Consider the following 23,921-nt stretch of genomic DNA (forward strand, 5'->3'; position numbering starts at 1 on the left):
TGCCTCAACGAGCAAGCTGAGTCTACTCCTCACTGACAACTTCACTCTCTTGGTAGAAGTCTTCCCTTAATACCTTACGTAACAGAGCAGAGCTTCTAGAAGAGTATGCCATGGAATCTCTCTCACCTGGTGTATTTGCTGCCTCACTAAAATAGGACCGGGAACTGTAAGGCAAGGTGCCACAATGCAGGCAACCAAGGCTTTGCCCATTTGTTAAAAGAATTATCCAGATTTTACCTTAGCCTTCAAAATCATACTATATCAATCAGAACCAAAAAGGTCGTAAATAACCAGTAGGGCGGCATGCTTGCTAAGGTTCCTTGGCCACAGGAGAGGAGTCACCACGAAGGACGTGGCATCCAAATGCTTCAGGACATGAACACCTTTTACCAGGCTTGTAAAGATGGGTGAGAAGGGTCAAACAGGCAGTCAGGACAGCCCTCTCCCCTCCACTCCTTGGAAGAGGCCCACCCTCAGTATCCTTTTGGAAAGGTCTGGCAGGTCTCTGTGGCCCTGAACATCAGATCCGTTGCCATACCCTAAGCCCACAAAGGCAGGAAGAAGGGACCCAATAAACACACGGTGGATGAATGAATAAACAAAACATAACACCCAGGGAGCAGATCCTGAAAAAAGATGAGAAATTACATGAAGATTATACCATTCTGTGCCCGCTTGTCTCTACGACTATATTTTATAAAGCATTAGATTTCCTTTTAAAGGCTATCATCAAAGTTCTCAGATGCATTTGGATTCCCAGGGAAGCTCATAAAGACATCAAGATAACTGCATTGATTTGACAGCCGAAGCAAGATGAACCAGAGTCAGACTTCCATCATTATAGCACAGTTTGAGCTGGAGCCTTCCCACACTTGAGATAACAGAGCGATAATTACACAAAGACCCTAACAGTTAACATATATGGGACGTTTACCAAGTACCACGTAGCTATGCTAAAGCTTTCCTATCTTTTCAACAGTTCAGCACAGTAAGTACGATTATTCTCACAATTTTACAGATGAAAATACTGAGGGTTAGACACATTCAGTGAGATGACCTGGAACAGGACAAGTATGGATGGGGCCATGATTCAAGCCCAGGTCTGTCAGATGCTGTAGCCTGGAGTCACAACCATTACACTCTGTAAATGTCTGTCAAACCTCAACCCTGTGTCCTGTTGTTTCAAACCATTTACGATCCAATCATTACTAAACGTTAGCATCTGTTTTTCTCAGGGATGGATTCTGTCAACTGATAACCCATCACTGCGACCATCTAGTAAAAATGGCTCAAGTGATTTTGCTTGCTAGAATTTTTTTTTTTCTTGAATGGTGAGCTCTTCTCTGTTCTGAGAATTTATTCCTCTCCTAAAATACCGTGGGGAACTGGAAGGTGGGGTTGTCATGACTTTGAAACAGTACTTCCCAAATTATAATGTGTCACGTGTAACGCATCAACGGGTCACCTGAGGACCTTGTTCAAACGCAGGTTCTGATGCCAGGTCTAGAGCAGAGTCTGAACATTCTAACAAGCTCCAGGTAATGCTGATAAAGTGTGGCACGTGGACCAGCAGTTAAGTGTCAGGGATACAGAAAACACCAGGTGTGGGGAATAAGCCTAGGAATTCCCTGAGCTTATTTCCAACAACTAGGAATTGGAATCCAGATTCTCTGAACCCCAAACTCAGTTCCAAGAGAGCACAACATGTGCGGAACAGAGCATTCTTCAGCTAAATAATACAAGAAAGTGACCTGCGCAAAAGCGTAGAAGGTGTGGCCCTAGGAATAAAACCAATCTAAAGATCTATGGGGCATAACCTTGGTGGGTACCAGTACCGTGCAGCTTCTCGAACAATCACGTGTGTTCATCTAAGCAGTACACACACCATCGACATGGTTTCGTATTCTACCAATCCACCAGTATGTAGCTATCCTTCATAAACGTCAGCTTCCTGGGAATGGTCATGGGTCCAAGTCAGGTTCATGGTCCAGTAGCAGAGCCCCAATGGGCACAAAGAGAAACCAGTCCAGAAAGGCAGACAGAAGTCAAGTGAAAGCCTGAGCCAAGAGCCCTGAGATGCAGGACAAAATGGAAAAGACCAAGGTGCTGCCCCCTTATAATGTAAAGTGCTTCTAACTTGTCAACATCTCTTGTTACATCTCATTGGAGAAACAATACACCCGCAGCGAGGCAAAGATGGACTCTGGTTCATTTAAACAACAGCAGTGGAAAATGGGCCCCCGCAAAGAGAGAACAGGTCAGGGGTGTGTACGTATACACACACAGTGTAGGAACATTACTGGCTTTGCTCTGCGTCCTCAGCCTCACGATGTGCTTTTCAGCCACTTCCACGATACTGGGCACTTCACCACCGCCAAGGACAATATGACACAGGATGCAGGCGGTCCACTTAAATGGAGCACCCAAGAGGTCTTGTCATGTGGGTGCTTCTATGTTCTAGGTACTGCACCAAGCGCTTTGTACACGAGAATAAGGATCACTGTCATTAGCTATCATATGAGGAAACTGATGCTTGTGGAAGGTAATGAAATCATTCACACTCTCACCCAGCGTACAGAACAGCCGAAGGCTCAGAAACCAGGTCTATCGAACTAAAATGTCAGTGCTCTTCAATGGTCCACTAAACTCCCCTCACCCCTCACCCTGAGACCCATCAGGGAAGCCACCACTCTGACAGTGTGCGGAACGCTGACATCCAAGCCAGGAACACTTACATTCCCCTCCTTTTCAAAGTCAGGTGGAAGTAACTTCACGAAGTTATCGGGGAACACTCCTCGTCTGCCGTTGAGCTCTCCTTCCCACCAGCCCACGTCGATGCAGTCCTAGGAAACAGGAGAGCAGAGAGTGAGAAACGGGACAAGCACCCTCCAGGGAGGTCTGACACACTGTTAGAGGGGATGGAGGCCCTTTCCTGGAGGCCACTGTCAACCCATCCACCGTGGTTACTGAGACCAGATCAGCATCAACCTCAAAGTCAGACGGGAGAAGGAAAGCACAAGTGTGCTAGAGCTGCTCAGACTCGAAACCCAGTGTGGCTGCCGGATGCCCTGAATCTAGAAGATCTTTTTTTTTTTTTTTTTTTTTTAAAGATGGGAGGATATGTACCTTCTTCGTCTTAATTTTACTGAAATAAAATTATTTCATTAACAGCAAACATGCTTCAGAAAGTATCACATGCACAAAGGTTCTCTTTGGCCTGTCACAAAGCTTGCGGAAATGAAAAAAGGGCTTTGTGTTGAGAGTCAGCCAAGCCTGAGAAAAATCCACTTTTGGCAAGCTCGTGAACGCCCTGCTCTTCCTCACCTTCTCCTTTCGGTGTTGATGGGGCACGGGTGTCATCATGAGAAGCCCTTCCCCCACCTTACAGAATTCCATGTTTGCTTACTAAATGAATGAATAAATCTATTCATTCTTCCAGATCAAACCTGTTTCCCTTTAAGTAATCCCTATTCTGTTCACTCACTCATCAAATGTTTACTGAGTGCCTATTTTGTGCCAGGTATCAGGCAGACGGTGAGAGCTCGGCCTGTGCCAAGCTTCCGTCCTGAGCCTAATGGCCTCATAGTTCTCCTGGATGCTTAACCTCATGCCATAAACCACTTCCATTTTGCCTCACATCCAATTGGTTGGAAGGCAAGTTTGTTCTGGTTTCACAATGTATCTCACATTTGTCCCCCGGCTCTAATTCCACTTGAACCACCCTAATCCAAGACTCACCTGGCCTACTGCAAACCTCCTCACTTGGGCACTTTTTCCGGCCCAGCTTATGGACAATGTACACACAGTGCTGTTAATTACACGCCCTCGAGTAAAAATCCAGTTCTCAGAGTGTGATCGATAACTTCCTGCTAGAGCCGAAAACGAGCAAAGGCTTTCCAAAAAGTGCTACATAGGACTTTCAAAGTTGCGCCTGAAGCAGGAGATGTTCAGCAAAGTGAGGAGATCATGCCCAGGGCCCATGGAGAGACACTCATGGTCCTCTACAAAACCAGTGGGCCAGGATGGCTCAAGCAGCAGATGTGCAGCTGGCCCAGGGTCGTGCTTCAGACCCCCGGAGGGCCACAGCTTATGTGACTCACAGGTGCCTTGCTCAATCATACATCTTAGCAAGGTGAAGAACACATCTGGCTTTGTCACCATTATGCCCCCAGCCCACCGCGCAATGTCCAATGTAATAAATATTTATGGAATCAATGAAGACTCTTTCTAACCCTAAGTTCTATGATCTCCTGCAGTCAGGACAAGGTAGCCTCCATCTACCTTAACTCATGATGACTGTATGTAAGAGAGGTCAGGTAAGAAGTAAATGAGCACCACCCTCCCTTCCAATAGTGGTAACTGTTTACAAAGATAAACTAACCCTTTAGAAGAGGATGTGGGTTTTAGAAATGGGCCCTTAATCACAGATGGTAAATTCTAGTCCAGACCAATGCCAAAAAACAGACACTTGAAACATCAAGTTCAGACTTACCCAGGACAAATCGGAGTTCAAAAGACAACATGAGAGAATGCTTATCTTGCTTGAAAAATAACAAAGAGAAGCCCAGGTAAGTATTCTGGCCCCACTCATGTCACATCACTCCCTAAACAATCTAGCATCAGTCCCCACAGAAAGGATTCACGGACAGGGATGGCGGTGGCAGAGTATGATAGCTTCTGCCGTTCTCCCAAACCTGAGAAGACATCATCATCAACAACCCCAGAAAATCTTGGGAAGGCCTAGGGTGTGACATTCCTATACTCTCAATCCTTAGGAATGAAATCTTTCAATCCAGAAGGCTCTGCTTTTGAGGAAATGCTTGGCACCTTTCTCTCCTCTTTTTCCAGACAAGTCCCTCTTCTTTTCAAAACCCAACTTGAAACTCACCTTCAGTAAAGTGATATTGATGAACGCTTTATCTCTTCTCTAACACTCACAACTGTGTTAATTTGCACTTCATGATATTCAATTCAACAAACATCTATTAAATGCAAAGTACATTTAAGTTCTTTCTGTAGGCCCTAAACATTAAACCTGCAAAGAACATGATCCTTAACTCCAGGGAGATTAGAGATTTATGTGAAAGACCCCCACACAATATTACACAAGGCCCTCTTGGATAACAGGTATCAACCAAGAGGTCTGGTACCAAAGAGGAACAATCATTAACAATTTTTCAAACAATCTTAAATCTTTTCACATGTGAAGGGTTTGCTTCTGTGACGACTGAACTTCCCTGCACATTCAATTCAGAGCATCTGATACAGAATTACATCCACAAAAGGCACTTAAATACTGTTCAGTGCTACATTTCTTTTACAAAGCTTCTTTCCAACTTTCTGACTGGTGCAAATGCATGCCTCGCCTTAGTCTCATGCAAGCAGTAGCCCAAGAATCATTGCGATGAAGCCTCTTCCTTCATATGTAAGAAAAACAATGAGGAGAATTTTAATAAGTAGAAGCATATCCAGAATAACTTTAGAACTCATCCATGCCTACAGGGGAAAACAGTGCATATGACATATTTATTATATCTCCCATCAGTGGTGAATGAATGGCTTGGATGGCTCGTCTATACTCTGCTTTTGAAAGATAACATTAACAGTACTGATCATTGTGTAATTCAAGGTAAGAGGGAAAGCGTGAAGGTAGAACACAATCTGTCTTACTGTTCTGATTGGTATAAAGACAAATACAGGGCTCATGGATGAGATAAGTGCATTCCAAAATGAAATAGCCAGTGTGCCTTAGGACACAAAGGAAAGCGGAAGAGGGAACCTGCTGCAGGACAGAAACCAGCCCAGGGTCAAGGTACCTGGAGGGGGCAGAGACCGGTAGAGAACCGGGGCGCTTCTTACCCCCTAGCAAAAGAAGCTAATCTAATGGGAACAGGAACAATTCTGACAGCAAAATGAGAAGTGGAAAAACATCTTCTTCAACAAACCAGGCAAAAGAACTAGCCTTTTGATGGCAGAAATGAAGAGACAGTTATTCGTAGGAGGGCTGTGCTTCTGGAAGTATAAGAGAACAGCAAATTCAATTTATTTGCTAAGGACTGAAAACATGCAGGATAGCAGAGGCATTCAGGGGTAAACAGAAAATCATAATGTCCTTACAGGACTCCCAAGCTCAGAGGCTAGCGGGAGAGGCAGACGCAGTGAATCAATATGACGCAGAAACGCCGGCAGGAGTGCTAAGCCAGGTTTAAAAACAAGTGGGACCTAGATAAACCGGGTAGCCTGGAAAGAGAATGAGGGCATGAACCAGAGTAATGAGAAAGGTCAAAGGCAGGATCACCAAACATGAAGGAAGGGAAGAGGGAGAGTGGGAAGCTGGGGTCATGGAAGAGAATATTCAAGAACTGGTGCTTAGAGTGAAGGCAGTGCCTGGCTCCCAGAGGGCTCCCAGCCAACATCGACTTACCAGCGATGTGAGGCATGAGGCAAGATGGCACCCGTGAGAGGAAGGAGCAGGATGAAGGGACAGCGGGTCAGTGATCTGTGAGGCCAGAATATCATCAGGGAGGATGGCAGAAGGCGAGTGAAAGCAGGACAATGAGATAGTGAGGAGAGAGGAAGTATGGCCAAAATACTGGAAGATGTAAGGGTGACCATGTCATTTCTTTTCAAACCTGGGACATTATTAATAATCATACCGGGACCAAAGATGTAACCCAAGATGATGATCACCCTAGCAGATTTTAAGATTCCAATAAGGATGAGGAAAACAGAGCGGCTTCTGAATGAGGCAGGAGTTTACAGTGGGAGAGAGTAAAAAATCAGCACATAGATGAAAGAAATCTTCCAGAACAACGATCATTAGAAATAAGCTCCAGTGGCACAGGAAAGGAGAGGAAAGGAGACCTGGACTTGATCAAGAGTTGAGGGTATGGAAAGAATGACATTTCTGACACAGAACATTCACTCTTCTATGACCAAGTCCTCAAAAACGGTTTCTCTATGCCTCATCACCAGGCAGATATCAGAGTAAAATATGGTATTTTTCCTTATAAATTACAAACCACGTTTTTCCTTTTAAGGAATGAATAAACAGAGCCTCAGTTATGCCGTGCTCCCACCTCTATGCTCTGCCCTATCTCAGGGTGTCTGAGATATCGCAGGGAGAGGGGGAAGACAGGCAATGTGGGCTGTCTGAGAATTAAGTGGTCCACGAGTTATCAAAACTCTGGGTCTCAGTTTCTTGATACACAGGACAATTTGGATGGGGTGTGAAGAGCGACACGACCTTGGTGGTCATCATTACTGTGATTCTATGGACTGGTCCCAAAGACCTGGAGGGACAGTGCGCCAGGAAAGCTTCCGGCCACACCCTGACGTACAACTTGGCAGTCAGCAAGCACGCTCTGGTGTGTCTGCCTCTAGTCTCCGCGCCACAGATGTTTAGAAAAGACAAACTTGTCTTTTGGTTGAATTATAAATTGGTGAAAAGATCGAGCCAAAAGCTCATCCTGGGCTCCCTTTTGTCAACAACGCAAAGTAACCTAATAGTTCATGGTTTCTCAAAGCTGGCTGCACACTGAGAATCACCTGGGGAGTTATTACAATTCCCAGGGCTGGGGCTACACCCCACACCAATTTCTAGGGGGTTGGACCAGGAAATCAGCACTTTTTAGAGGTTCCTTGGTCCTTAATATGCGGGCTGACCATCAATGATTTGGACTCACGCTTGCCAAATTTTAATGCACATAATATCCACTTCGGCATCTTGTGAAAATGCCAACTTGGATTCAGTAGGTCTAGGGCGGGTCCGAGATTCAGCATTTCTAACAGGTCCCTGGGTGATGCGTATGCTGCTGGTCCGTGTACCACACTTTGAATAGTAAGATTCTCAAAAATGGTCAGGTCCTTGAAAATAAGGATCTTGTCTTCACACTTTTGTATCCACCAAATACCTAGAGCATTGCCTGGCAAATATCAATCCTGAATAAGGGCTGGCTGAATGGATGAAATGATGGATGGCCCAACCTTCCCTCAGACTACTGATCTACTTCTCTCAATTTTCAAACACCAGAAGTGAGGTCGAGTTGAATCAGGGAGAGGCACGTATAGATTAGCTACTCAAGAAAGCTTCACCTCTGTGATCTGGCTTACCTATTGATCTTTACTGAATTTATTATTTGTTTATAATTGTGGAAATAACTTCAAAATACCTCCAGAACATAAGCCACATTTTCTCAGACATCGTAAGTGCCCTGTGTGACTTCAGACAGGAACGTGTAGCTTACAAACGGACCTATCGAACCAAAAAATGAAACGATGAAAACGGGTTCGCCAGCTGGTCCAAGCGAAAAAGAAAAGCACTACGCTCAGCCACTGCTCTTGGTGGCCAGCTGTGCCCACATGCCCTAGTCCCAGTTTCCCAGAAGTTATCCAGCGTGGCTGTTTTTCACGGTCTCCTCTGATGACTGAGACACCACTCCAGGAGAAAGGGAGTGTTGTACACTTTCAGCGTCCCACCAGCAGTACAGAAAGCGCTGTTTAATATTTACTAATGAACGTCTTCCACGTGGAGCTTCAGGGGGGCTATTGAGAGACAGATCCACAGAAGCCAGAGCCCAGGAGCACTCAGCTTTGCCTCTGCTTGTTAACGCCTCCCCAAGAGATGCAATTATTCCGCATGACTGGGATTTCTGCTCACAATTTCCAACATCCCCATAAGTCAGTTATTAAAGCAGGCTCATCAACATCATGGTTTATGAGGGAAGAGGGAAAAAGGAAAACTACAGGCTATCTCAACGTTAGAAGAAATGCCTGGCAGACCAGAGCTAATGAGAGAAGCCAAGGAGACAGGCTCAGAGACAAACTCACTCAAGAAAATGTCACATTCCAGACTAAAAAAATCCCCAGTAGAACAGGTCAATGAACCCAGGAACTGGTTCTTTAAAAGGATAAACAGAACTGATAAACTTTTAGCCAGACTCATCAAGAAGAAAAGAGAGACAACTCAAATAAATAAAACCAGAAATGAAGGAAGAGAAATAATAGCTGGCACCACAGGAATACAAAGGACCATAAGAGAATGTTATGAAAAATTCTATGGACAACCTAGAGGAAATGGACAAATTCCTAGAAACATAAAACCTTCCAACACAGAGTCGGGAAGAAATAGAAAATCTCAACAGACTGATTACCAACAATGAACGGAATCAGTAATCAAAAAATTCTCCCAAAACAAAAGTCAGGACCAGATGGCTCCACAGGGGAATTCTACCTAACACTCAGAGAAGAGTTAATACCTGAAGTAACAGAAAGAGAATTTTTTAAATGTTTATGGGGGGGGGCATGCGTACATGTGCATCCGTGTACATGCATGAGCAGCGGAGGGGCAGAGAGAGACAGACGGAGAAAAACGATCCCAAGCAGGCTCTGTGCCATCAGTGTGGAGCCTGATGCGGGGCTTGATCCCACCAACCGTGAGATCATGACCTGAGCCGAAATCAAGAATTGGACACCTACCCGACTGAGCCACCCAGGCGCCCCAGTGAAGAGAAATTAAGAAAAGCAATCCCATTCACAGTTACACCAAAAATAATATAATACTTTGGAATAAACATAACCAAGGAGTTAAAAGACCTGTAGTATGAAAACTATAAAACACTGATGAAAGAATTAAAGGAAAAAAAAAGGAAAATGTCCCATTACAAAAGCCAACATCCTAGGATCGTCAAGGCTTAGGGAGTCATTCACTGTTTTGCGACACTGGGAACTCATGACCTCAAAGAGTTCATCTAACTTGTAAAAAATTCTGACTTTTTATTGGGCAACAACTTATAGGCTTTGCAATACTAACTTCTGATTCTTTCATTTCACATAATATATAACTGGTAATAAAAAATCGAATGAGGAACACACAAAGAGCAGTAACCAAGCCTCCACTTGGCCATGCCAATATGAATCGAAGCATGTGTAGACGCCTGAAAACTACTCAGAAATGTCCCATGTCTTCTGTAAGCCACCCACATCGTACCTCACATTTTCTTGCTTCTTCATATGTACAGTAATTTGTGACTGTATGCTCTCAACAACTGTGCAAACTACGTCGTTGAGACTGGGTTTTGAGGCCTTCCTTGTAACCGTGTTGAGTGTTTGTTACGGTGTGCAAGTTACGTGCAGATCAGCTTGATCCATCAAAGCTTGGTTTTAGGCTTTGTTAGGGTGGGTTAGGGAGGGGCTGTTCCTGTGGCTGCCTCTTCTGGGTTCTCAATTAGATGCCAGGTATGTTCAGCACAGTTTTTCTACCCTGCTTGGCCAGAATTCTAACATGTCTCATCACTGGTGACTTCTGGGATGTTCACTCAGCTCACAGCCCACCCACTCCCCCGTGCTGATTTTCTTCCGGGCCTGGTGGGGTCTTGCCCTAGTGATGCACACTTTAGCATTTGGCAAAAACCTTCTGGAGCTCTTTCTTTGCACAGCTCACTCCTCTGCAATTGCCTGCCCTGAAAAGTCCAGTCACCTGGGCAGCCCTGAATTATAATCTCTGTTTCCTCTATCTGATGAGTCCTCTGCTTTCTGTTGGGGCTCCAGTGCCCTATGCTGCAATTTAGAAAGCGCCCCCGGGGTTGATGTGGAACACTTCTCTCAAGGGTTACATCTCCATGCTTTGTATTACCCAATGCCTAAAAACAGTGGGTTCATGTATTTTGTCCAATTTTAACGTTGTCTATGGCAGGAGGGTAAGGCTGACACCTTTGATTCCATCATGGCTACAACCAGAGCTGTATACTCACTTAAAAAGGCTGTTTCTTTAATTAGAATTTATTTGATTCTAGATTTAATAGAACTTTAAGGTCTATCTTTAAAAGTCTGAGCTATTTCAAGGTCTAATTCCCAAAAGAAGTCCTAGAGAAAGAATTTCTGAAATGAAAAGACATACAAGAGTTTTTAATTACCCTGGAGTCTCCTCTGCTAGTCATAGACACCTTTCTCTAACAGGAAGGTGGAATATTCCCTAAGGAAAAGTAGAGTTGGTGTTAAACATCATTACATGCAAAAGTGAAATATAGGCAGTAGGTCAGTACCACCCAACCTTTTCCAGATAATGGCATGCATATAAAATGATAATATTTTGATGGCATACTGCTGGAGGCCAAATGTTAAAGGCCAACAACCCAGAAGGGGTTCCCGGCTACCTAAGGCCCTTTCCATCCACCTGGAGAGCTGAGGGGATCACTACCCAATACTCCTATAACCCACTCACAGCACATGGGTTAGGAAATGCTACAGGAGTAACCCTTGAATCTGGATGTCAGCAAGAACTGCGCAAAAAGCTGAAATCAAATCTCAGTCCCCAGAAAGAGAACAGAACTTCCACAGACATTATGAGAGGCAGGCAGGCAGGCAGGCAGGAGGAAAGCCCGAAGGGATTTTAATAGGAGACGAGCCAGAGCAGAAGCCCCACAGGCCTGGTAACTCACAGCCTGTTTCCCGTTTAGAAAAAGATGCTTCTATCTGGAGCCTCTTCAGAGAACAGCACCCAACAGATAATTCCCTAACAGTCCAGCTCCAGGATCACCATTCATACTGCGCAAGTCCTGGAGCCCTGGGGTACGGCCGTATAGCTTGCCCACAACAAATACACAGGAATAGCTTACTGATTTCATTATTTTATTTTTAGGTTATATAATCTCAAGTTTCAGGAAATATTTAGGCTTTTAGTCTTTTTTCTAATATCAGAGTGAAAGACCCTCTACCCCCATAAATCTATTTAAAAAAACAGTCATCATGTGAAAAGGAGATATGTGCAAGAGAGGACCTTTCCTGTGTACTCATGATCGGGCTTTATGCGCCATAGGAACCATTAACATATGAAGGCACATGAACAATTACACACAAAACACAAGTCATTAAGGAAGCACTTTTACATTTCTTTGGTCCATTTAAACATAATCAAGTATGCAAAGTTATACATCAGTATTTTTTTCATAGAAATTTCCCCTTTTCTACTTGTTAAGTCATTTACATTGAGATGACCACTTAAGGCTCAATTGTGAAAACGGTTTCTAATGGGACCTTCGGTTCATCCGAAGCACGTGGCTAAGAATACGTTTACCTCTCAAGGATGTGCATCCTACAGCTGAGCTCTCATGTGCATTTGTGTTTAGAAAACCGTATATTCTGCATCCCAACACATGCCTTTCTTCCATTAGAAGGGGAGCAGATATAATAAAAATCATTTTGCTTCTTTGACAAAGAGTGGCATTTATAAAGCATCTTTCATTATGCTTTAAGAGATTTTCTGAGCTCCTGCACCACCTCCAAGAGAAACAAAGAAAGCTGTTAGGGATGAGGGTTGGGGAGTGCCTTCATTTTACAGATAAGGACCAGGAAGGAATATGAGGTGAAAGACAGAGCCATGATCATTATGAACGTCAAGATCGGCCAAGCCAGCTGCAGCAGCTATTGGTAAATTCATAAATTCCTACCTTCTATTTCTATTCTTCACCAGACAAATCTACATTTCAGTTTTTCTATTAGGAAAACTTATTCCTTGGCATAAAAATTCGTTTGGTGATGTTTTTCTCTACACGCAGCAAATTTAGCTTACAGACCTTGGGCAGGGAGTGAAAAACACAATTCCCAGTCGAATCCAGGCCCTCAGGCTGCTCAGCTGAGTCCAGGCCTGCCTGCTAGGTAGAGTGGGGCTACATCTGTTTGCCACCTTGGGGGAAAAGCTCCGATACGGGAGATTTATGGTCTTGTGTTACAAAGGATATTCTCGGGAAGACCGAGAACAAAACCAAGGTCCTTGAAATTCATGCAATCACTTATCAGGAAGTTATTTACTAAATATTGGGGCTCCGATGGTCTTGTAAGAACAAAAGACCAACCAACATTCTCTTAAGGGTATCTTTGCAGAGCCAAGGTTTTTAATTTTGCCAAAGTCCAATTTGGCAGTGTTTTCTTTCACGGGCTGTGCTTTTGGTGTCGTGTCTAACAACTCTTTCTCCTACGTTTTCATAAACAACATTTTCTGCTTTTTGTTTTACATGTAGATCTACGGTCCATTTTGAGTTAATGTATGTATTAGGTCTAGGTCAGGGTATTTTTGGTTTTGTTTTGCTTATGGATTACCAATTGTGCCAATACCATTTCTGAAAAAGATCATCCTTTCTTTCTCAAAGTTTCCTTGCTCCTTTGCTGAAAATTAATTGGCTGTATTTTGGGGGTCTGTTTCTAGACATTCTATCTCAGGGGGCAGCAAACTATAGCCCAGGGCCAAATCTGGCCTGCTACCTATTTCTGTTCATTCCACTAAGAACAGTCGAAACATTTTTAAATGGTTTAAAAAAACCAAAAGAAGAACATTTCAAGGAATGTGAAAATTACACAAAATTCAAATCTGCGTGTCCAAAAATAAAGTTTTATTGGAACTCAGCCACGCCCATTCATTTAGTTCTCTGACCGCTTTTGCATAGTTGCGACAGAGACCATAAAGCCTAAAATATTTACTCTCTGGCCCTTTACAGAAAAAGTTGGCCAAGCTCTGATCTAGAATATGAGGATCTATATATATATATATATATATCCATGCAGAACCTCAGGGCCTCTCTGAATGCCACTGTAAAAAAAAATGCTTGTAAGGAGAGAAGCTTTAAATAGAACCTCTGAAAGCCCTGAGGAAGGCAGAAAAGGAAGGCATTTAATAGCCAGCTACTCTTTCCAACTAGGACAAAAATATAAAGGCCTTAAGTAAAATTGTTCTTAAAAGGATGAATTGTACTGCACTATATAGTTAACCATAAAGTGGAAAAAATTTAAGTCCAAAAGATATTTATTTTTAAATTTTTTTTTCAACGTTTTTATTTATTTTTGGGACAGAGAGAGACAGAGCATGAGCGGGGGAGGGGCAGAGAGAGAGGGAGACACAGAATCGGAAACAGGGTCCAGGCTCTGAGCCATCCGCCCAGAGTCCGACGCGGGGCTCGAACTCACGGACCGCGAGATCGTGACCTGGCTGAAGTCGGATGCTTAACCGACTGCGCCACCCAGGCGCCCCAAAAGATATTTATTTTTAATGATGTTTTTCTTAAATAGCCCCAGGAGTCATAAACGAAGAAAAAAACACTTGTAAATGTGAAAGATGACAGGTTAATGTCATGTGTGTAAGGTGTTTTTATAAAAATCAATTCGAAAATGACACATAAAATTTTCAACTTGAGTAATCATTTTAAAAAATGCACACTCCGATCAGATTAGCAGAGATTAAAAAGAATGATAATATCCAGGGATGACAAGGATAGGAAAACATATTCTCACACACTCCTGTGGGGAGACTAATTGGCACAATCTTTCATAACATCACTTAAATAGCTTTAAAAGGAACTGAGGCAGCATTACATTTAGCGAGTTATCATCAGGAAATAATAACAACAGTTAACACTGATAGATCACTTCCTCTAAGTGAGGCATTCTAAGTGCTTTACCTACTTGAACTCAGTTCATCTTTGCGACACCAGGAGGTGGGTACTGTCATCACCCCCATTTCACAGATGTGAAAACTGAGGCACACAGATCGCACAACCTTCCCAAGGTTACACAAGTAGTAGAAAGTGGCAGCACTAATTACGTGCACAAGAATTTACAGAGCGATGACTGCACGCAACACGGTCTAAAATAAGGAAAACCCAGAAACAAGCTAAATATAAAAGAGAACTGTGGCACTTCATATATTAGGATGCTAAGGAACCATTCAGCCATGCTGCCAAAGACAGGCATGATATATTTTTTAAAAAGAGGCTTACAAAATAGTGTGTATGATACAATCTTATTTTTATTTTGAACTATAACGTGTGCATGTCTCTGTGTAGAACATCTGGAAGGACATCGCTCAAATACTGAGAGGTATCCGAAGGTGGTGAGGTCACAGGTGATTTTGACTTTTCTTTGTATTTATCTATTTATCTGTTTTTTTCTCATTTTTCCTCAAGAGAAAGTATTTACATGATTTTAAAGTATTATTTAAAAGTGCATCCCATGCCACTTTCCATCTCAGAAAAGCCTATTTTAATAAAATGCAAATGTGAATGCAAAGATCTTTGAGATACTTTAATAAGACAGAGGCTATACAACTAGAATAAATTACTTTTATCCTAAGAAAAGTCAAAAAAGAAATAATAAAGGGGAATTTCAGGGAAAGTACTGAACTAAATTTCAGGACAGTTCAATATATGAAGGAAACTTCCAGTCACTGGGAATTTTTTTTCTTCTTCCCATAATAACTTATCAGAGCCGTAACTATAATTCAACTTTTAGATTTCTAAAGCCTTTTCAGCCACATCTCCTCTGATTCTCACAAAAGCCTTGTCAGGGTAATGCCAACAGAAAGGTTAGAAATAGAAAGAGTTTCTCTAATTCCTTAAGACACCTGCAGGTTTTTCTGGGTGTTATAGGAGAAAAGTATCCCAAGATGGTGTTGCACAGATTACTAAGGCCCTGCCACTGAAGCACAGCTCTCTGGACAGAGATGATCATGATGCCGAATGAACACTAGGGTCCCTTTCAACAGTTTCACATAACTTGTGGACGCATACACGGCTGGAGATTCTCATCAACTGCGAAGAACTCATCTATGGAAAATCTGCAATCATGGCCAGCAAAATTTTGGGGTGTTATTACTGTGTTGACTATCTACTGGTAAACTAAAGAGAGATTTTCTACCATCTCAAGTCCTATGTTCGCCAGTCTCATCTAATTTAACGCTGTGTTTATGATAATAAACAAGCTCAGGGAGGAAGAGTTTTGATCAAACGCACTTATGGTATCAGGATTCTTCTCAACGGTCCCCATGTCCTGGTTACATTACAGAGGAAGCAAAACCGCAGTCAACCGAATGTATTCCTTGGGATTTCTAATGGTCTGAGGAGGCGATATATTGTGACTTCTGTTGCTAGTAAGGACATATGCAGTCTAACAAGACAGGCCATACTGCAAAAAAAAAAAAAAAAAAACAAAAAAAAAAAACCCAAAAAAACAAAACGAAACAAAAACAAAAAAACAAAAACAACAGCAACAACAAAACACATCCCATGACATAAATGACTTATTTGCTGAACACTGACATTCTTCAAATGTGTGTAAACCCAGATGGTCCCAGACCTGTGCTTAACTTCTTCATTCACTCATAAAGCATGTCCTTCTAATGGGTCTGTCAGCGTGTCATCATTTTCAGGGTGACACGTGCTAATTTACTCCTCACCCTTTAAACCACATTTAATCCTAGCATTTAGCTCTGCTAAAAGCTTCGGCAGTGCAGAGAGAAAGGGTCAAGGCCAGCAATCTATTTAGCTGATGGACTTTCTTAAGCCAAGCTGAGAACCCTTCTTGAGATTCCTACAGCCACTTCTCTTTGAGGAAACATCCTTACTTCCTGTGGGGCCGGAAGCAAGGAAGTGTGAAAACATTCTTCTCGTGAATAAATGTTTCAATTAATGAATTAATCAGAGGAAGCAGGAAGGGAAAATGCACACTAGAACAAAAGAACTTATAATCACAGAATGACTTAAGAAGCTCAAGACTCCTGTCTTTCCCTTTCTCTGTCTCTCTCTCTCCCCCTCTCCCTCTCTCTCTCACTCTTTCTCTCTCTCTTTTTTCATACTAAAAGCAAGCAGAAAACTAGTAGTACCCAGGCCCAGAAGAAAAGAGGAAGGTAAAATATGCTGGACGTGGGCAGAAAGCAGAAGGAGGATGGGGAAGAAGAGGGCTTCAGGCACAAAAAGAACAACATTAGCCCTGAGCCGAGGTCATCATTTCCTCTGCACTGATTATCTTTCATTTCCGGAGAGGTGACAATGGAATCATAAAGGCATGGATGGTTCTGAACCTAAGCGATCACAAACATGGGCACCAAAATGCAAGTGGGTGGGGCAATGGCATGGTAATATCACTTTCCTGATTAAATAATGACGATTTCATTAAGTTAGAAAGAAAATTTGATAGGCACTTGCCCTAGATAGCCAGAAACAGAGTGTGACTCGGTGAAAAGACAGGTCACCACTGGAAGTGACAACCCCGCCTTCCACAAGCGTCCGACAGCCCCACGGACAGCTCAGGCAGCACAACCGTGCCCTGGCTCTGCCACATGGGGACCCTTGGGAGGGCCACCTCCATGCTCTGGGCCTCGGTTCCTCCTTTGCAACGTGCACAGGACACCCGCGGTCCCACCTAACTTCCAGGACTGCCATGAGGGAAAGGAATGGCGACGAGGGGCCCTGGGCTCTTGGTGCCAGCCACCCGGAAGCATCCTACACTGGGAAACCATGCTGGCGCGTGTAAATTGGCCTGTTATTAAGTTAGGTGTTCAAGAGCTGTCTAGAAAGGAGGAAGGTAGAGATGAAGGAGGCCGGGTTAGTTAGTATTCAGTCCTAACTCCGCCTTCACAGCAGGTCAAGTTCCAAATATTGAAGGGTCCCTGGTCTGACATACTCTGAGGAGAAGGTGAAACTCCCCCTGTATTTTTTCTGTAGTAGCTACTGTATATTTCTACCTTTATCTAATCTTTTGGCTTCTCTCTTTCTTTAGGGTGCATCTATCAGTTTCTTTTCCCGTATGTCAATACTGGTTTACATTGCTTCTCCCCTTCCCTCCATCTCCATTGCCACATGATTTTTATCAGTAATATTATCTTCCTTAATGTTCACCTTCACGTTATCAAATAGGCTTATGCCTATGAAGAAACGGCGGTGGTGGGGAGGCGGTTGTGTCTGCTTTATTAGGGGGTCAAAGACATGGTCACTCAGGGGAGCTTTTTAATAAGAAATACATAGAGTTCCTTATTTACAAAGGGGTCACATGGGAAGCCCTTCCTTCCAAGTTAGGGGGGCTGAGGCCAGGAGACAGTGGGCAAGGAAGGCCAAGGGCAGGAACATCGGCCCTCTCCACAATCGGGCTCCCTCTCCCCCATGTGACAGCGGCCAGGGCGAGGAGCGCCATCTTGATGGCGGCCACCATCACTGCTGAAGCCTGGCCTCGCCTGTACCAGGCTGCTGTCAGCCTTTCTCCAAGGAGCTCCCTGGTTGGAAACCAGACCCAGAGGCTTCTGAACCCTTTCAACCATGCTCTGAGCACAAATCACGAAGGCAGGGATGGGGGCGGCAGGAACACAGATGAAGGAGCTATTTTTGAGTGACTGGAAATAAAAGCTAAACACAGGTGTGTTCTGTGCAAGTGGAAATGTTCCTAAATCCGTAAGAATTCTTTATAAATAAACTAAAAAACAAACCATTTGGGTTGCCACATTTCATCCTAGTTTCCAGGGACACACACAAATAGTTCAGGTCTTTGCATATTATTTCAGGAATCATGGAGGGCTCACAGGCACCCACTAAGGGTGTCTGACTCATTTTCTAGAAAGCTACACAAAATGACAATCGAGGGCTAAAAATGAGGGCAACGCCCGCCCTGTGACTCCTGCCACAGCACAGAAAAGCAGGGCAAAAGGAAACCACCTTAGCCGACTCTCAAAGAAAAACACCGGTGGCATTTGGGGTACACTGAGAACCTCTAACAGCAAAAGCAGTTGAATTTAGAGAACAGCAATTCAGGTCTTTCCTCTCAACTCATACATACAATAAGGAAGCATATCAAAATACACATTAAACAAATCATAGTGAAGCTCTTCTCTTTATAATGTCCATGGCACATACTCATCTAAACAAATTTCTAGGTGATCCTTTAACTCAGAGGAAAATTAAGAGTTTTCTGTAATGTCAGCAGGGTTTGACAGACACGGAATCCATTTTCCCCACTTTTCAGCAAGCAAAATACTTAGGACGTATTTTTTTCTCAAAATTCTTGCTGAAATCTCACCCATTGTGAATTCTGAGCTATTTTCGGGCAGATTTTCCACCACTGCTACCCACCTCATATCAAGGTGCTCCTCTTCCAGCAGCAAACTGGGCCCAATCACGAGAGCCCTTCTTCCCCACGTCCGAGGTCAGAGAAAGAGCAACCAAAGGTGAAGCAACAAATCATGTATACACAGCACCTTAGCAAATCCTCGCGGCAGCCCTGTGAGGTCCGCTTTCTGGCTGAGGAAACTGAGGCTCAGAGGGATTAAGTGACACGCCCAAAGACATACAGCCGTGAATGGCATTGCTGGAATTCAAACCCTGGTTTCTCAGAGCTGGTAATCTACATGGCACTTGTCATTTTAACATACTTCCAAACAACTGGAACGCTAGGTCAAGGCTGGCAGATACTTCATGGGAATAAAAGTCAAAATCTGCACAAGGACAGGGTATCAAGAGACCTGATTTCGCGGACCATAAAAAACAATAATAAAAGCAGGGGGCACCTGGGTGGTTCAGTCGGTTAAGTGTCCGACTTCGGCTCAGGTCATAAATGATCTCACGGTTTGGGTTCGAGCCCCACATCGGGCTCTGTGCTGACAGCTTGGAGCCTGGCGCCTGCTTCAGAATCTATGTCTCCCTCTCTCTCTGCCCCTCTGCTGCTTGTGCCCCCTCCCTGCTTCCCTCCCTCTTTTTCTCTCTCTCCCTCTCTCTCAAAAATAAATAAGTAGACATTAAAAAAAGTAATTTGAAAAAATAATAAAAACAAAATTGATAATACACAGGGGACATTTTTAAGTTACAAGTGAAAAATGGGCCCAGGTAGGTACATGACACAGCATGAGTTAAGACTGGTTATATTATTAGCTATTGAAAAAGCAGCTAAGTGGGTAGGCAGAGGGCATCCCGGGGGGCAGGAACATGGTCTGGGTCAGGTTAGGGAGGGTACATGAGTAAGGCAGGGCCATCTCAGGAGAGCTTGTTGTAGAACGGTGATGTGGCCCAAGGCCAAAAAGCCAGATTAAGACCAGAGCGCCTGGGCAAATGAGTGCAAGGAGAATCAAGCTGGATTTGACAACGAAGGCGAAGAAAGTTGCTAAAGACTTTCATTGGAGCAAAGGGGTCACATGAGCAAAGCACCATTACAGGATGATAAATAGAGGGGCCTGGGGTGGCCACCCCAGGGTTCTCCTCCAGAGCAGGTGCTGTGGAGGGTGCTGGGAGAGGGAGGAGATGAGGCTCTCTGCTCAGCCGGCCCGGAGAGGTGTAGACTCCAGCATAGGCCTGGCTGCCCCACGGACAGGAAGTGGCAGGAACACAGGAAGGCAGAATCTCCGGGCTCCGGTGCTGCTGGGCTCGAGAGTGGGGGCAGGGCCGAGCGAGGGGGAGGAAGTATCAGAATGACACAGCACCCTGGGCCTGAGGAGCAGGAGCAGGGTATAAGCCAGGTCAAGGGACCGAGTGTATGGCAAGGATAACAAGGTCACGTTTTACAAGCATCTATAAGCTGCTTCAGTCTCTAAACTGCTTCTACAGGCATGAGGATAGGAAAGTGAGAAAGTGCGGTACAGCTCCCGGACACTCCCGACAGCAGCCTTCCACATCCGCCCATGCCCTTCTCCCTGCCGTGCGGATGGAGGACGGAACCAGGAGAGGGTCCCTCTCTGACTAAGCTCTTTAGAAAAATTCAATTCTTCTTATCACACTGGATCTCGAGCTGGTAGGAACAAAACCATCAAGATGAATGTGTTCTCATCATATGTAATCAAATGACAAGGACGGGAATATAATATATTGAGGTAGAAACAGATGTATTCAGATAAGAGACCATCCATGGTAGTTTTTTCCTTTTCTCCAAACCTTATTAAATATTATTGATACATCTGGTTCTCAGTTAAAAAGAGGCTTCCCCCTCCAAAGAAAAAGAAAAAAACAGTAACATGCACCCCTGCTTTGCAAAGAATGGGTTATTTGACTCTCCGTTTGCTTTATAGTCACAGGGGAAAGTAATCTATCCCTTTCCCTGTAGGATGAAAACCAAGGATCTGTGCTAATTAGCGAAGTATCTGTATTGTGCTTTACGCCCATTTAACAACTTCTTCATTCCAAGTATTTGATTAAGGGTATTGTTCAAAATAGGAAACGCACCATGCAGACACAGGCCGAAGGAGGCACCACTTAAGGACGAGGGGAAGGGTGGTAAGGAAAGAGAACCGCTTCCGCCTCCTTGGCAGAAAGAGCAAGAAGGGCAGTGTTTTACCCTCCTGCCATGCAAAACACTTACAGAGAGAGACACGCTAAAACAAATGCAGGGAGAACAGTTTACAGATAAAGCAATGAGCACATTCCTGGCCCATCAGTAGAGCTGGGGATCGTCTACTATTCCAGAAAAGCAGTCTTAGCAGTGTCTTCCATTCCACTGTCGTATGGAAGAGGCCAGCTCTCTCCCTACAATACTTTGATCTTTGGTGAGCTGCTTAGCCTCTGGGGTCATTAGTGCCCTGGTATCTTTGGTTCCGGCTCTTAAAACACACAACTTCTACAGCCATTTCTTAAAGGTAACCGTCCTGGACGATAAAAGGTAAATCGTACCCATCACTTTATGGACACACATGGGGGCGGCGGGGGGTGGGCCGGCGACACTGCGAGCCCCTCCCTCTCAGTAACGGCCACAGGAGCAAGACCCAGGGCCTAGCTCCCCCACCCTAACCCCTGCTCTCTCTCACCTTTCCCTGCACTCTGCACCCTGCCAATAGCATTCTAGCCCTGCATGAGCGCAGGCAGCCATTAGGACCCCCAAGTCATGCTTGTACCAACAGCACCACACATTCCCTGCCGCTCACCCGGAACCAAGAATGAAGCACCCAACACATCTGAAACATGGCTCAGCTTTTCGCTGCACTCAACCATCATGAGAACCCTATTATCTCAGACAAAAGGCTGTATATTCTAGGAATCATTTAAATAATACATCTTTCAACAACCTACTGGGTGAGTACCATTGCATGAGAGCATAAATAGTACACGGTTCAGGCCCTGTTAAGCTGCATCAATTCACACAGATTTTACAGGTCTCTGTATGTTTACAGGGCTCTGCCTGTAATGGTAATGAAATCATACAACCTTCTTAGCCCAAACAAGACAAGCAAAATTCTCTCAGGCATGCTACCTGTCTTTGATGTGAACAGCAAACATTCTCTAAGCGTTTTCTGCCTGAGAGGCATGACACAGCTTTGCAGCTGGGGCTGCTGCGGAGGGCGGGCTCTCCAGCCAAGCAGGCCGCCTTCTGGGTTAGGCCTTCTGGGGATGGAGTTTTCTGCAGGGCCATGCAAAACTGCAGCTGGCTCCAAGACAAACAGAATCTATTGGATTTTCAAGTTCATTCATTCACCTGGATATATTGGGCGTAGCCTGATCAAGAGGAAAAAGGCAAGATTCTCCCTCAGGAGAGGACAAAAGGAAAATCAAGTGTTTCAAGGGCTAAACCAACATCTTGTACCGTCCAGTCAACACCTCAAAGCGGTTCACAGTTTGAAAGGCAGGAGGGAACCTTTGTTTACCTTATTGATGAGAGTGACTATATCTCCTTCTTTGATTGTCAATTCATCGTCATTCTGGGCCTCATATGGAAATATTACTTTGCAGTAATCCTTGGCTGTAAGAAGAAAAAAAACACAATCTTTAAAATGCTTTATCTAATGAGCTGGTCCAGGAAAAGATGCCCTCTCTCACAGTAACTTCAGAGAAAAGCACACTTAACAGACAGGATGTAACCACTGCATAAAGAAAGGGTCACCCTCAGGAAACTGCCTAAGATTGCTCATTTGGGGCTCACGATTATTTATTCTCTTCATTTGCCCCCCTCACAAATCATGTGATGTCACAAAAAGGCACTGACTGTTTTGTGTCTCTCAGGCAGAAAAGCAGAAGTTTCTTCGTTCTCAGGTATCTATTTTATATACTCTTTAGTTTATATACCATTTTATATACTCTTTGGGTGCATGCATAAGCAGACGTAATCTAAAAGACAAAAAGCTTAAATTCCGCCCTAAGAGCCTGTGTCCACACATCACTAAGTCGGAAACAGGGTATCTGTGTATGTTACGAAGCAGACACAGTACTCCAAACAATAAAAAAGACTGCATTATGATATATCCCCAGAGAAATATATTTGTACGTGAATAGGTGTCAATCACAAATAGCTAACAAATACCGACTAAATGTTCCTTATAGGTATGTGTATGTCGGTGATGGGGGGGGGGCAAACTTGTTCAAATATGTCCCATGGAGTCTCTGTGGGAACCTGCCTATTTAGGTGTGGCTGTTCATCAGCAAGGATATGTACCAGCCCTCACAAAAGAGAGAAAAACACTAAGGCCACCAAAAATCAGTTCAAATATGTCCTCAATTATATACTTTTGAAAGTCCATCCGATGTTAGGGGCATCTGGCTGGCTCAGTCAGAAGAGTGTGTGGCTCTTGATTCGAGCCCCACAGTGGATGCACAGATCACATAAATAAATAAATAAACTTAGAAAAAGAGAAAGTCTATCTGATGTTAAATTATCTCTATTTACACAAAAGCACCAGCTTAGAAGAGAGCAAAAACATTTGTCAGGTAGCCAGGAAATTAAGACTTGGAAAGCTGGGTTCAATGACTTAGGACAGAAGGTAGAAAGAAAAATTCAAGAGAATTACTATCTACTGGGACAGGCATTTATTATTCTGCAGCAAAGTCAACAATCCTAATGGCTTTGAATGACCTTAGATATTTTCTAAGGATCAGGCCAGTTCGTGCAGACAGATCATAACCTAAAGCTATATACACAAATATCAATTATATTGTCCCTAGTACGATTTATATGACTGAAATGTGGGGCTTTTATTATGGTTAATGTCATATCAATCAAAGAGAGTGATGTATGAAATAAAGGCAAGAAAAAATCTGTAATACGGACACACCGTGGTCTGGGGTTGTTTCTGACATGACAGGAGAACAGAGCAGAGAGAGGGAGGGAGGGAGGGAGGGAAAGAGGGAGAGAGGGACTCACTTTCTGTGCAAATGTTTTTGCTTTCTGTCCAATGGACAGAATATATCAGTTACATCCCCTGT

The 23,921-nt window shown here is 43.9% G+C and overlaps 1 protein-coding gene across 10 annotated transcripts in view; it reads right to left on the reverse strand.

Moving 5' to 3' along the window:
• SH3KBP1 (SH3 domain containing kinase binding protein 1) overlaps positions 1–23,921 on the reverse strand; it is a 330,782-nt gene that overhangs the window by 64,620 nt on the left and 242,241 nt on the right. For all 10 annotated transcript variants that reach the window (XM_040468252.1, XM_040468256.1, XM_040468254.1 and 7 more), the window contains 2 exons: positions 22,370–22,464; positions 2,736–2,843 (listed from right to left, as the gene is read on the reverse strand). In XM_040468252.1, coding sequence (XP_040324186.1) covers positions 2,736–2,843; positions 22,370–22,464 — 203 coding nt within the window. The remainder of the gene's footprint in view (positions 1–2,735; positions 2,844–22,369; positions 22,465–23,921) is intronic.

This window comes from Herpailurus yagouaroundi, unplaced genomic scaffold (assembly GCF_014898765.1).
Source record: "Herpailurus yagouaroundi ecotype Mexico unplaced genomic scaffold, PumYag 67690, whole genome shotgun sequence".
Classification (NCBI taxonomy): domain Eukaryota; kingdom Metazoa; phylum Chordata; class Mammalia; order Carnivora; family Felidae; genus Herpailurus; species Herpailurus yagouaroundi.